Source organism: Narcine bancroftii, chromosome 11 (assembly GCF_036971445.1).
Source record: "Narcine bancroftii isolate sNarBan1 chromosome 11, sNarBan1.hap1, whole genome shotgun sequence".
NCBI lineage: Eukaryota > Metazoa > Chordata > Chondrichthyes > Torpediniformes > Narcinidae > Narcine > Narcine bancroftii.
In genome coordinates, this window is record NC_091479.1 from 91,449,449 (window position 1) to 91,462,967 (window position 13,519).

The window sequence follows — 13,519 nt, forward strand, 5'->3', positions numbered from 1 at the left end:
CAACCCAGGAGATTTTGGGACATATATTTCCACTCCCTTGATGTATTGTGCCCAGAATATACAAGTTAAACTCGCCACAAAAATACAATCTCTTTCAGTGGCCATTTGCTTCAAGATAATTGATCTCACAGAATTTGATTTCTGAGGGAATGTAGCATTTCCAGGGCCACTTATGGACATATATTCTCATGAAATACTGGCAAATTCATCAGCCTAGACCTGAACTACAGATAAATTCTCTCTGATATTTACAATTTATGTGATATCACTCAACGTATTTTTGTTTCCTGCTTGAATATTAGAAAATAGATCATATTCTCAATAGATACATAATACCACTTGTTTCTTTTACTGTCTTGCTTTTTATGAATCTACTGCTTTTTGTTTTTTAAAAACTTACATTGCACTTATCAATTTCAAATCTGCTTAGTTTAATTTCAAATAGCTTAATTTACCTGCCAATTTTTTAATCTTTATTTCAGTTGGTAAATATTTTCAGTTTTTTGGCAATTTATGCTGTGGATATGTGATGCACGAAAAGGTAAGAGTAGAAACTTAATTTCAGTTATACTCATCCTTCTATGCTCCAAAGAAAAAAGTCCCAGCTCTGCAAACTTGCCTCACAAGACTTGTTTTCCAATTCAGGTAACATCCTGGTAAATCTCCTCTGCACCCTCTCCATAGTTTCCACATCCTTCCTGTAATGAGCTGACCAGAACGGAACACAATATTCTAAGTGTGGTCTCACCAGAGATTTGTAAGGTATGAAGAACTGAATGATTTAGACCACCACAATTTGAGAATAAAGAAAATGCCATGATTGCCAAGGGAAATATCAAAAAATATTCCTCAGGTAAGTGATTTCAATCATAAATATGTAATGAAAATTAGAACCTTTCTCCATGGAACAGGCAACAAATTATCTGACTGAAATGTTTAAGACAATAGGATCTTTGGGAAAGTTGGTAGACCAATAACCAAGAGTCTAAAATATGTGCACCACTTCCTTTTTCAGAACTAAACCTTGTCCCAAATCCAAAAAATTAGAGTTTTTGTCAACTGAATGTCAACCCATGAAATTTTTAAAATTACAGTCAAAATAAAGAATTTTTCATTCAAAGCTCTTGGGGTCTGGAACCATCACCACTTCATAAATGATGAGGAAACTAATATCATGAATAATTTAATCAGGCATTTAGACAAGTGCTTGAAAATGAGGAACGTACAATGTTAAGGATAACATTTGTTGAAGGGGCGGGCAGGAAAATGTAAGGGTGCTAGGGGGCTTCTGTTGTAGAAAATAAATTGACACAACTTTGTTAGAATTTACAAAGGAAAGTGGCCAGACATCATGTTATCAAAACTAAAAGACATAGCAAACTGAAACTGTATGCTCTGCTACAAAAATATGTAACTGAACCTGCTTAGTTGACTACAAAAAAAATATTGTAAAAGACCTAATGAGAAGCAACTGGGGGGGTTGCTCTGAGCCAAAACTACTGCACATAGAGTCTGATGTCGACTATTTAAAGCGAGCAAAACTCTGTATTAATTGAGTGGGTAATGCAGAAAGAAACAAGTAGCAACAGCTACTCTTCCATTATGCTTCCCCCCCCCCCCCCCCACCTTCAGCCCCGCTCGTGATATGCAATAAAGGTTGTTGGTGTAGCTCATTTTTTTGCTGCTGTTTTATCCTGAGGAGATAGAACACGGGTCAATTTTAAGATTGGCACAGTTGGCAGGATCTTGCTGGGACCAAGAATAAGGCTGATGAGTCCACCATAGAAGAGGCAGAGAGCATGTTTGACCTCCGAGTTCTCCCCTTCCTCAGGCCAGTAATTAGAGACAACAGCCTATGATCCGGGTTTATACACTGGAAATCCCAGGAAATGCTGTTGATAGCATACCATGCCCCAGGTAGGAATAAGAATCCAGTCAGGTTTGTTTATTATATCCGCTCCACCCAGACCATGTATGGAGCACAGCTGAAAGATGTGTTTGCCTTTTGCCATGTAATAATAAACCCAAAAGAGAATGCCAAGTAGCACCAAGCAATGCAGGAGGCTGGTTGGTCATCCATTAGTGATTATCGAGATTGAATAATATGAATGTGAATCCACAAGCCCAGGAAAATACCATGCTGACAACATTATCAGACAATTTGAAACAACCTTTTGCTATGAATAAAGTTTTGGAATGCAAAGGAGATGGTCCAAGACTTTTGTGAGCAATTTACCACAGCCTACCAGACGTATACAGATGACCGGATTTCTAATGCAAGCCAATCTTCTGCCCAGTTTAATGCAATGTTGATTCAGAGTCTGCCAAAAAAAAAACTGCATCCTTACTGAAGACAAACTTAGATTGGTCCGGCAATACAAAGGAACAAGAACAACGGGCAGTTATGGCTTTCTGGCCGAGCTCCAGAATGAAAAATGTGAATTTCCTTTACAGGTATCAATGAGGGGAGATGATGACTGGGATGATTGGCCTTACCCCAGTAGCGATGATCCCCCTTGGAGGGCCAACATAAATTTTCATCCAGCACCCTTATCAATCCCAAGGAGAAAAATTCCGGGCTCTCGGCCCACAGGGACATCAAGATTTCAATTCCCAGCCACCCCCTCCAACAGGTGATGAATGTTTTATATGTGGATGAACGGGTCACTGATGATGTAATTTCCCCTGGAAAAGACAGTAGCCTGCAAATGAATATGCACAAGTCCTTCTTTGCCACCAACAACCCATTTAAGTGATGGGTTGGACAATGTGTCCTCGTTGCCACCAGGGGAGGAGAGTAGCCCATTATAATATTGCATGTACAGGGTGTGCCTCTTCCATTTTTGACTGATGCAGGAGCAACATTGTCCACCCTTGTGGAAGAGCACGGGTTCCGCATTACTAACTAGACCTCCAAGAATACTCAATGACAGGGCCCTTACAAGTAGTTTATGACTATGCCTGTCACACCCTTCCCTTTACATTTATGTCTTGTTTGGGTCGTAATTTGGCTAGTCGAGACTTACTATGTGGACTGGAGCTAGAAATAGTCCTTTCAGACCATTTCACCTGCATATATTAACGCACGTGTCCTTAAACTGCGTGTCTGAACTGCTATTTGCCCCCCTCAGTGGTGAACCATTGATTTGCCACCATTACCATTCTTTTCCAATCTGCCAAATCCTCATATTACCTATGATCATATAGATTTTATGTGGCCACAATCCACCTGGGCAAAACCAGGACAAAGAGCAGTTTTATTGACCCTATGAAGGCCATTTTGTTCTCATGCAGCTAATTGAAGAGGTGCTGCTTTGATTGCCCAGGTGCTGCAGGAATTATGTTCCACGTTACCCTCCCTGTAGACAACGGGCATACAGCAAAGGAGTTTGAGATGCTAATGAAATGCCTGGTGGCCAAGGTGACCCGGGAAATTGGCACTGTCAGAGATTCCCACAGGGAACTTTAATATACCAGCAAGAATCCCAAGAGGTACTTGGAGTTCTCACCCGCCATCAGTCAGAGGAAAGGCAAGGGGTACCTGATGAAGTTTGGTTCTGTAAACACACCTCAGCATCTCACTTTTAACTGCATCTCAGCAGTTAAAAATATGCCTTGTGCTCAGCGCTGCCTATTAGACTAGATAGAGGCAATACTGGACTTGGACTGAGCGGTTGGCACTGAAAAGAGATTGGAAGTGTTCTGACCATCAGTTGAGGATGGAGATCTTGTCGCTGAGGAGGACTTTGCTGTCTGAGCTGCGCAGCGGGCTTTGGATGGGGTGCCTTTAGAGAGAGGCAATACCAATGGTTGGAGAAATGGCAAAAGCAGCCGTGGAAGCTTTATTATGTGGAATAACCTAGGTTTGGATTACCTGCTGCAATTAGCTCGGACAAGGGGCCGCACTTCACGGCCAAAGTATACAATGCCAGTATTTCAGAATAAAGCAGTAGTTTCGTATCACTCACAGGCTGCCGAAATGGAAGAAAGAGCTAATGATACTTTAAAGAATAAATTGGTCAAACTAACAGAAGAACCAGGATTAAGATGGTTGAAGGTACTACCCCTGGCCCTATTTGAAATGCGTACAACCCCACACATTGGTAGTGGATTAACACCTGCTGATATTTTATTGGGTCACCCTCGCCACATGCCCTGAGGAACAAATAAAAAAACTAGCTTTGCATCCCCTAATTGACAGGATGATCATATATGTTCAGGAGTGAGCGGATGTTCTGAGACAACTACCGCCACAGGTGCAAGAAAAGCAAAGAAAACAAGGTGATGACAGAAACCTGGTGCCCCAGATACAGCCAGGAGATGATGTGGTAATCCAAAATTGGAATCGAAAAAGTTATCACCTCACTGGAAGGGATAATTCCAAGTGCTGTTAATAACACAGACCACTATAAAAATTGAAGGACACCCCCAGCCCCCTGACTGGCAAATGTGGACCATAGGGAAGTGTCCACCTGCTCCAGTCAATGGTACCAGATGGATATGTGGGAAGAGAATTTATTTCTAGCTTCCTGGTGAAGGTTTCTGTGAAGTTACAAAGATAAATAAGAAATGGAAAAGGGTGCTATTATTTGGGTTACCAAGTACCACATCTTTGCCCTGTTTTTAACTAAAAAGACCATCCAATACGCCACAAGAAAAACCTGTATTATCAGGGAACGTTGTCTTGCCACTGGCAGAGCATTTTAGAATCTGAAAGATTCTGGATGGCTTCTTTCTCCTTGTATGAAGCAGCTAGAAATTCAAGGGAAATTATTAATCTGGCTGCCTCCCTGGAACAATTAGCTAATACAACAGCTATGACTTTTGGTTAAGGATCAGATGTAGGCAGCTCATAATGGGGTGATGGCTAAAGGACAAACTGTATTCCAAAAATCAAATAGCCTTGGATTACCTTTTGGCCGAGCATGTAACCTTTTGATACATGCATGTAACTTTTTGGTACATGCATGTAACCTTTTGGTACATGCATCATAATAAGACAGAAATGTTGCAGTAAATGAGTCAGTAAATATTACTTCTCTGAGCACATACAGCTTGATATCTCAAAGCTCAATAAGCTGGGTGCAGATCTACATGACTTTCACTCAAGGTCTCCTGGATGGTGGAATTTTGGAGGACTATTTACTTGTTGGGGGAGGACATGTTAATGCATTTATCTTATTATTATAACTGCTATAGTTTTAATTCTTATTTGTTTACATATATTATATGCTTGTTGCATCAGCTGTACCAATTCTACCAGATTGTAGTTGTTATAATAAAATGATAAAAGGAAGGAATATTGAGGGGAGGGCAGGAAAACGTAAATGTGCTAGGGGGCTTCTGTTGTAGAAAATAAATTGACGAAACTTTGTTAGCATTAATAGACAAAGGAAAGTGACCGGGCATCATGTTATCAAAACTGCAAGACATTGCCAAGTTGAAACTGTATGCTCGGCTACAAAGATATGTAATCGCACCTGCTTAGTCGACTACAAAGAGATATTGTAAAAGACCTAATGAGAAGCAACCAGGGGATGATCTGAGCCAATACCACTGCAGATAGAGTCTGATGTCAACCTTGAAAACACTATTTAAAGCTAACGAAACTGTATTAATTGAGTGGGTAAAACAGAGAGAAACAAGTAGCATCAGCTACTCCTTCATTATCGTCCCCACTCCCACTAGTGATACGCAATAAAAAAAATTTTGTGTGTAGTTCTGCTGTTGTTTTATCCTGAGGAGATATAGCGTGGGTCGACTTTAACACATTGTGGGGCTAAACACAACTGCTCTCTCAAATGTTTAGTACAGGTGTGACAAGTTGAATGACTTGCAGTAAATTTCTATAATATTTTGTCAAGCTAAATTTCTAAAAATTTGACTGGCCTTAATGCAAAATAAAATTCTAGAAAAATCCAGTCAGAAACAAAAATCACTGAAGAATGTTATCGACTCTGCTATCTGTTGGAAATGAGTTTATTCCAAACAAATTCTGCAAGCAGAATGATCAAAATCTGCTTTGTGAATAATGTAACAATACAACCTCTAACAGAAAGAACTTGGCATCATACATCTAGAATGCAAACACCCTGCACACGCCAAGAAAGCAAACTTCATTCAAGATCAAAGAAGATTGAAGCATTAACTTCAATATTCATAAAAAGCACTGAAAAATGCAATCAATTGAAACAAACCAACTTTTGAATAAGACATCCAAATAAATTCTTGATATTCTGTGAATTATATTCATTCTCCAAAATAGTAATCTCACTGCAAACTGAGGCATCACTTCACTAATACATGTCTACACATTTTCTCTTACATTAACAGGATATATTCAAAAAGATTGTATGGTTTTCACAAGGTAAATTTCCATGCAAGATTTCTGAAGCCAAGTGTAAGGTAAATTGTCTTTAGACTGTAAAAATTCAAGAACAACAGGTAATCCTATCTTTGAAGAACCTTACCAATTTCTATCCCACAACAATTCAACACTGGATAAATAATCAACTTTTGCATAACTTCTGCCCAAGCCAGTTTACATGAAAATTATTCTCCACATTGCAATAATCCATAACATTCTGTTCCAAATGTATCTCTATTTCTTGTGATCAAATGAAAACACTAATACTGATTTAACCAGTACAGGATCACGTAAAATCCTGTACCTGGCTAGTTTAAGAATAAAATAGAAAACTACTCAGGTTATCTTTTTTGATGACAGGCGACATCAGCTGTTTACGTCCAAGTCATGCCTAGGTGCAAGTAAAAGCAAGTAGAATCCACAGCAATTAACTCAATGCATGAGTTAAGGTTGGCACACAAGCAAAATTGTTATGGGTACTGGAGGCCATTATTCTAATCTCAGGATATCGATGTAGAACTTCCTTGGGGTCACTAGAGTTGGTGTCACCCAGTGCGGTAACTCATGGTGTCACCACCTCCCTCACCCACCATGGATCTCCTCCTGTACCAGTCATTACAGAATCCTTAGCAATGTTTTTTGTACTAATGCTACTTGTAAAATGTAATTCTCGTACATCACTGAAATGTAATGGCAATAGTAGTGAGATAAACAACTAACAAAATTAAAATTATACCTTTAAATTACAGCATCATACTGCTTCGTTCTCAAAAAGGTGATTGTTATAGATTCACAATTACAAATTACCACAGTATTGAAGGTAAAACACCAGCAAACTTCATAAAAGCGGTGAGTATGAAAACACCCACAGCAACAAAAACAACAGCACATGCTTGTAGTGCCAGTAGACAAAACCATGTGATTTGAAGCATCATTGGAATTGGGTAATAATGCCAGCTCAGACCGGAGTGCAAAAAGTAAATGAGCATTGAGTTTTAGTCTTATAGGCATATTGATACATGTGCGCTGGGCTTACGAAAAACGTTTTTGTTGTTATAATTAACTACAGGGATATTTTTATTAAAAATAATAAATTTCTGCTGAAACACAACACAAAAATTTATAGACAGTTATTTTGGCGTCCCCGGTACGGTCCACACCAACCCCCCCCCCACTCCCTCCCCTCGCCCGTGACGCCAGTCTGAGCAAGACTTGCCCGTAAGCAAGTCTGAGTAAACATCATCAGCTACATAATTATGATTTGAGTGAAACATGATTTGAGTAGAACCTCTATTCTACTGCACTCCTCAGTGACCATGTCCTTTCTTGATTTGTCCTTCCAAAATGAAACACCTCTCACCATCTGCAGATGTTGTGATTGTAGTAAAAACACAGAAATGCTGGAGAAACTTATCCAGTCTCGAAGCATCCACAGGAGGTAAAGATATATTACCAACATTTTGGTAAGAGGTTAGGAATTAAGTTTGTCCATGTCACAAATACATCTTTCCTGCCAGGAGCTGGATGCACACCACATTCAATCAAAGGCTGCTGAGTGCCAGAAAATATTCATGTCTCAGAACCGTCAAGCATTGATCATTTTTAAGAGGGTACTGGCAAAATAGTACATTTCAGTCAAATTGTGCAGACAGAAGAAACATTCCTTATAACTGTTCTGTTGTCTTAAATGTAATGCAAAATAATATAGAACATTGCAGCCTAGAAACATGCCCTTCAGCCCTTCTCATCTGTGCTGAGCTTTTTCTGCCTGGTCCCATTGACCTGCACACAGCCTTGCATGACCCTCTCATCCATGTACCTTTCCAAATTCTTCTTAAATGTTAAAAATGAGCCTTTATCCACCATTTCAGCTGGCAGCTCATTCCACACTCCCACCACACTCTGTGTGAAGAGGTTTCTCCTAATGTTCCACCTAAACTTTTCCCCTTTCACCCTTAACCCAGGTCCTCTGGTTTGTATCTCACCTACCCTCAGTGGAAAAAAGCCTATCAACATTTACTTTGTCTATACCTCCATAAATTTTAAATATCTCTATCAAATCTTCCCTCATTCTTCTATGTGCCAGGGAATAAAGTTGCCTCATTCTTTTACGGTCCAGGAAATAAAGTCCTAACCTGTTTAACTTTTTCATGTAACTCAGTTCCTTAAGTCCAGGGAACATCTCAATAAATCTTCTCTGCACTCTTTCAATCTTGATATCTTTCCTGTAATTAGGTGATCAAAACTGCACACAATACTCCAAATTTGGCCTCACCAATGTCTTATACAACTTTAACATAACATCTTAATTCCTATACTCAATACCTTGATTTATGAAGGTCAAAAGCTCTCTTTACAGCCCGATCTACCTGTGACACTGCTTTCAGGGAATTATGTATCTATATTCCCAGATCCCTCTGTTCTACCGCACTCCTCAGTGACCATGTCCTTTCTTGGTTTGTCCTTCCAAAATGAAACACCTCTCACCATCTGCCATTTTTCAGCCTATTTTTCCACTGGTCCAGATCCCTCTGTAAGTTTTGAAAGCCTTCCTTGTAGAGGCCTTCCACAACACATCCAACCTTTGTGTCATCAGAAAACTTGCTGATCCAATTTACCACATTATCATCCAGATCTTTGATATAAATGACGAACAGCAATCATTCAGATGATCTATTTGCTATTTGATTGGAACTGCTAATTTATCCCAAATAATAGATGATTTCATTTTGTAGACTCTCAGCAATTGCGACCCAAGTTGACTGGGTCAACTCTTCAACGACTCTTCAAGCCAGCAACAAAGTGTAACTTTCATGCTGATGAAATGGACCAACTTATCTTCAAATAATGAAAATGCAGTGGTCTTGAATGTGTCCTCCACAAGGATAGCAGTATGTTATGATAACAGGATTACAGTTGTTTTGGTCATGAGCTTGAGTTTCAAGTTTCAAGAGCACCCAAATCTTTCTACATTGCACTGAAGCGGATGTGAAGGAATATGGCACTGCAGTTGGATCAAGGAATTGAATGTAAAAGAAGGCCAGTATGTGGGGCTCAATATGACCAAGAGTTTGTAGCAATGGAGGCTTGATAATGAAGCACCTGTCCATGGAAGTAAAGATGTTGGCAGTTGCAGAATACTTGATGTCTGGCCAAGTTGGAATGGGTTGGGGTGGGAGGGGGGAGTCAGATAGTGTTAGTTGGCTGAACACTTAAGTCCTAATCATGGATGAAGTGGCGAATTGGGGTAATTAATGGTTGGTCAGAGGGTTTGGGAAAAATAGTGCACATTGTTCTTTGATGGAGGGACTTTCAATAATTCCAAGTTTTAATAATGCTGCTCTGGTTTGGGTTCAGAAGAAATTCCTGGTTGTACTTTCAGAGTAGCTCAATTCAACTCCAGAAAACAGCTTCTGTGATAAGTGTTTCTGTGAACCACCAATTTCAGATGAATCACCCTAAAAATGTGTTTTGTTCAAATTTCTAGGCATTCCCACCACACTAATCCTTTTGTCAAACAAGTTTCAATTATAATTTTATGCGTTTATTTGCTACATTTGCTGTTTGTTATAAATACTTTTGACCTTTTAAGTGAAATATAAATGATAAGTATGGTGAAAAACTAGCACTTTTTCTTCCTAAATGCTCCTGCAGCAGGAGGGTCTGCTGAATTACAAAAGTAAAAATACACTCATTAATACCTCACAAATTATTTTGTATCATTGGTTATTTCACCACAATTTAAAAACTCACACATTTGAAATCAGTATTGAAATTGTACTATATACTTCAATTTCAGTTAAACGAAATATTGTATAATCTCTCACCAAAAGCAGAAAGTTACATTATATTTTCAGGAAACAAAAGAATTTCATAACTAATTAAATATATATGACTTGTTAACCGAATTCAAGCAACTGGCAACCTCAAGCAACAGGGAAAAAAATTGAGGAAAATAAATAAATTTTAAAAATTAAAATAAGAAAGAATAATAAAAATGTAAATAAAGTTTTAAAAGTAAATTTTGTCTGAAGTAACACATAAACCTTTGGTGATGGGAGCAAATATGCAGCTAGCGGAGCGCCTTGGTCGTACTTGGCTCGTAGCAGCTGTTTGAATAAAGTTGCGTTTGAATAAAATGGTGACACCCAAGATGAAGAGCTGTTTGATCATTGTGGTGACTCTCTTAAAGGGTCTCCTTATTTCTGCTCAGTAAGAGTCTTTATTAACATATTATTAAGTATATTAGTAAGGTTTATCTGTAAATAGGAGGGAGGGTGTTATTGTTTGTCTTTCAGATGGCTCCGTGGAATGGGAGGAACCTGCAGATGTACTGAAGGTTAAATGTTTTCAAAGAATGTGACTGAGAATACAGTAAAATTCTTTAAAGTTTCTATATTCATGAAAGTGAAATTTGTTCAGTGTAAGTACAGTATTTTTTGTCTTTTAAACTGTTTATTCTTAATGCAGGTGTATTAGTTAGATATTGTAAGAGCCACTCTTGAGAAACCAGAAAACTCACTTATTTGGCATGTCACAAACCTCATAGGTGCCAGATACCACAGGGGTTTTACTGCACTTATTTTGCAATCAAATGTGTCGGTCAATTGTGCACAGCAAATTAAAAATGCAATCTATAATCTTGGTTCTCACATAGAATATTCAGCAGAGGGTTATTTTCTGCACAGGCTTAAAAAATTTCCATAACAGCCTATGATTAGTTAAACACAAAAGGATGGCGCTTCATTGCAGGATCGGAATATGAAAAAAAGACTGTTAAGACCACATGGATACTCTCCCATGAGGGGAATGGAGTGGGGACAGGAAACTGGGAGGTTTGGAATGCACTGTATGGCAACACACACTGTGTCTTGTATAGGGCTCTCCTACCTCCAGTTATATTGGACCCCTGTGTGGTTTTGTACCACTTAAATGCTCCTTCTCACTTTAAACTTAATAATGAGACCTGCAGGATTGGTGTAGGCAAATAGTGCGGTAATTTTATCATCTGAGAGAACAAACATTCAGCCTAAATATTGACAAGGGAATTTATGATGGGGTCTGACACAAATAGTTTCGGTAACCTTCATATCAAGTTTGAAGGAAGTTCTGCTCAAGCCTACTAAATGTTGCGCAATTACAAGACAATTTGCAAAAATACATAGCACACTGAACTGGGTGATATTAGTGAACATATGGAATTTGATCATTAAACAGGTGAAAATAAATGAAAGATGTCAAAACATTATTTTCACTTTTAAATGCGTTGATGGTGAAGCAAAATAACTCCATAAAAATTCTCTGAAAATTAGAAACAATGCGACTAATAGTGATTACAGGCATTTGATTTAGCTGTAAAAGTCATCTTACTGTATCGATCCATTCATTCTTTTTGATGGCATGCATAGCAGAATGTTATTGGATATCCAATGACTTTAAGGCATTTCATGCACCATGTACAAAACTCAATAATCTTTGTAGAAATGCACAAAATATCTCAAGACCGAAACATAAATTCCAGCATGAATGTTGATTTTAAACACAAAGCAACATTATATCCTCAATATATACTTGGCTCCCTAATACGTAGTTCTGATAGATAACATTTATTCAATATCAAATAAACACCAATCAGAACAAACAACTCCAATGTAAACAGTGATACATTCTTCCCTCATTTCATTTTGTTTTCAACATTAAAGATAACTAGCAAGAAACAGCACAAAGCACAAGCAGAAACATTAAGTATTCTGCACATAGCAAATATATCATTTTAATGAAAAAATGTGAGGTAGTGATTCCATGATTTCTTGAGCTGTGTTCCATCTCAGTGTCACTTTTCTGTGGCTCACGGAATCTCCTCCCATGCAAGCTACTTACCTTCTCATCTAAAGCTTTATGGTGTTCAAAAAGTGACTTTAGTGCCTTCAAAACCTCAACTTCACTGGAAACTCCTGAAGGAGACTGTGCCTGCCGTTTCACCACCGTCATTCTCAGTGATCGTTCATGTCTTGACACAAGACATTCCAAATGTTCCAACAAAAGCTGAAATAGTAAAATATTAGGTTTGTCTATTTTTTACTTAACATCAATGAGTTCGATAGCCATAATCCACAAACCCACAATAATCTTGTGTTCATATATATCTTTGGCTTTTACACGTTGTCATTTTTATAAAAGTTTTTCTTTTATATGTCACTAACTCCCACAATTTGATATTGATATGAAATTAAAATTTTCTCTCCTCCATAAATTGTACAGGAAACAAAATAATCTCTTGTTAAACATCTCCATTTACAATAAACTCATGCTACTGATCATTGTAAAAAACACACAATGCTGGACAAACTCTGTAGGTCAAACAGTGTTCTTCATATAGCAAAGATAGATACATAACCAACATTTCAGGCTTGAACCCTTCATCAAGGTATGAGCAAAATGTAGGGAGGCACCTGTTTACTCCTCCCAAAGAGCATTTTACCCTGAAGAAGTTCTCCTTGTCTCTTTCAAGGGAATTATCTTACTGCTCACCCTCTCCACTCCCTCCCACTCTCTTGTTCTGTGCTTCTCCCCCCCCCCCCCCCCACCCCAACCCTTTATAGTCAGATGCCTCCCTGCTTTATGCACATACCTTGATTAAGGGTTCAGGCCTAAAAGGTTGGTTATATATCTTTACCATCCATGGATGCCACAAGACCTGCTGAGTTTCTCCAGCGTCTTTGTGTTTTTATGACAATTTCACAGCATCGGCAGACTTTTGTGTTTTACTCTTTTAATTCAAGTATTAAGATGCTACTTAATTGCATGTAATAATAATAAAATTGCCATAAGTTTCAATTTGTCACTTTATCAAATTAAATTATACCCAAGCTCTAATATTCTGGTTGATCTCTATCCCACAATCCCAGTAATAAGAATCCCAAGAGACAATGAGGGGCCAATGTATATAAAAAAAGTCCTGTAATTTCTACATGGTCAAACCAAAATGGACACAAATAATCTTGAATAAAATCTAAAATATGCATTTTAATCACATGTGAATTATCTAATTACAAATTTAAAATTGCAGAGCACAGGGCAAATAAAGGAAAAACAAGCATCTTTGTCCCAAGCATAATGGAGGGTACAATATATCAGAACTTCTGTTAACCT

The 13,519-nt window shown here is 38.3% G+C and overlaps 1 protein-coding gene across 1 annotated transcript in view; it reads right to left on the reverse strand.

The window, feature by feature from the left end:
* Window positions 1–13,519, reverse strand: part of ppfia2 (PTPRF interacting protein alpha 2) — a 203,094-nt gene that overhangs the window by 125,096 nt on the left and 64,479 nt on the right. The window contains exon 3 of the mRNA XM_069904026.1: window positions 12,248–12,412. Coding sequence (XP_069760127.1) covers window positions 12,248–12,412 — 165 coding nt within the window. The remainder of the gene's footprint in view (window positions 1–12,247; window positions 12,413–13,519) is intronic.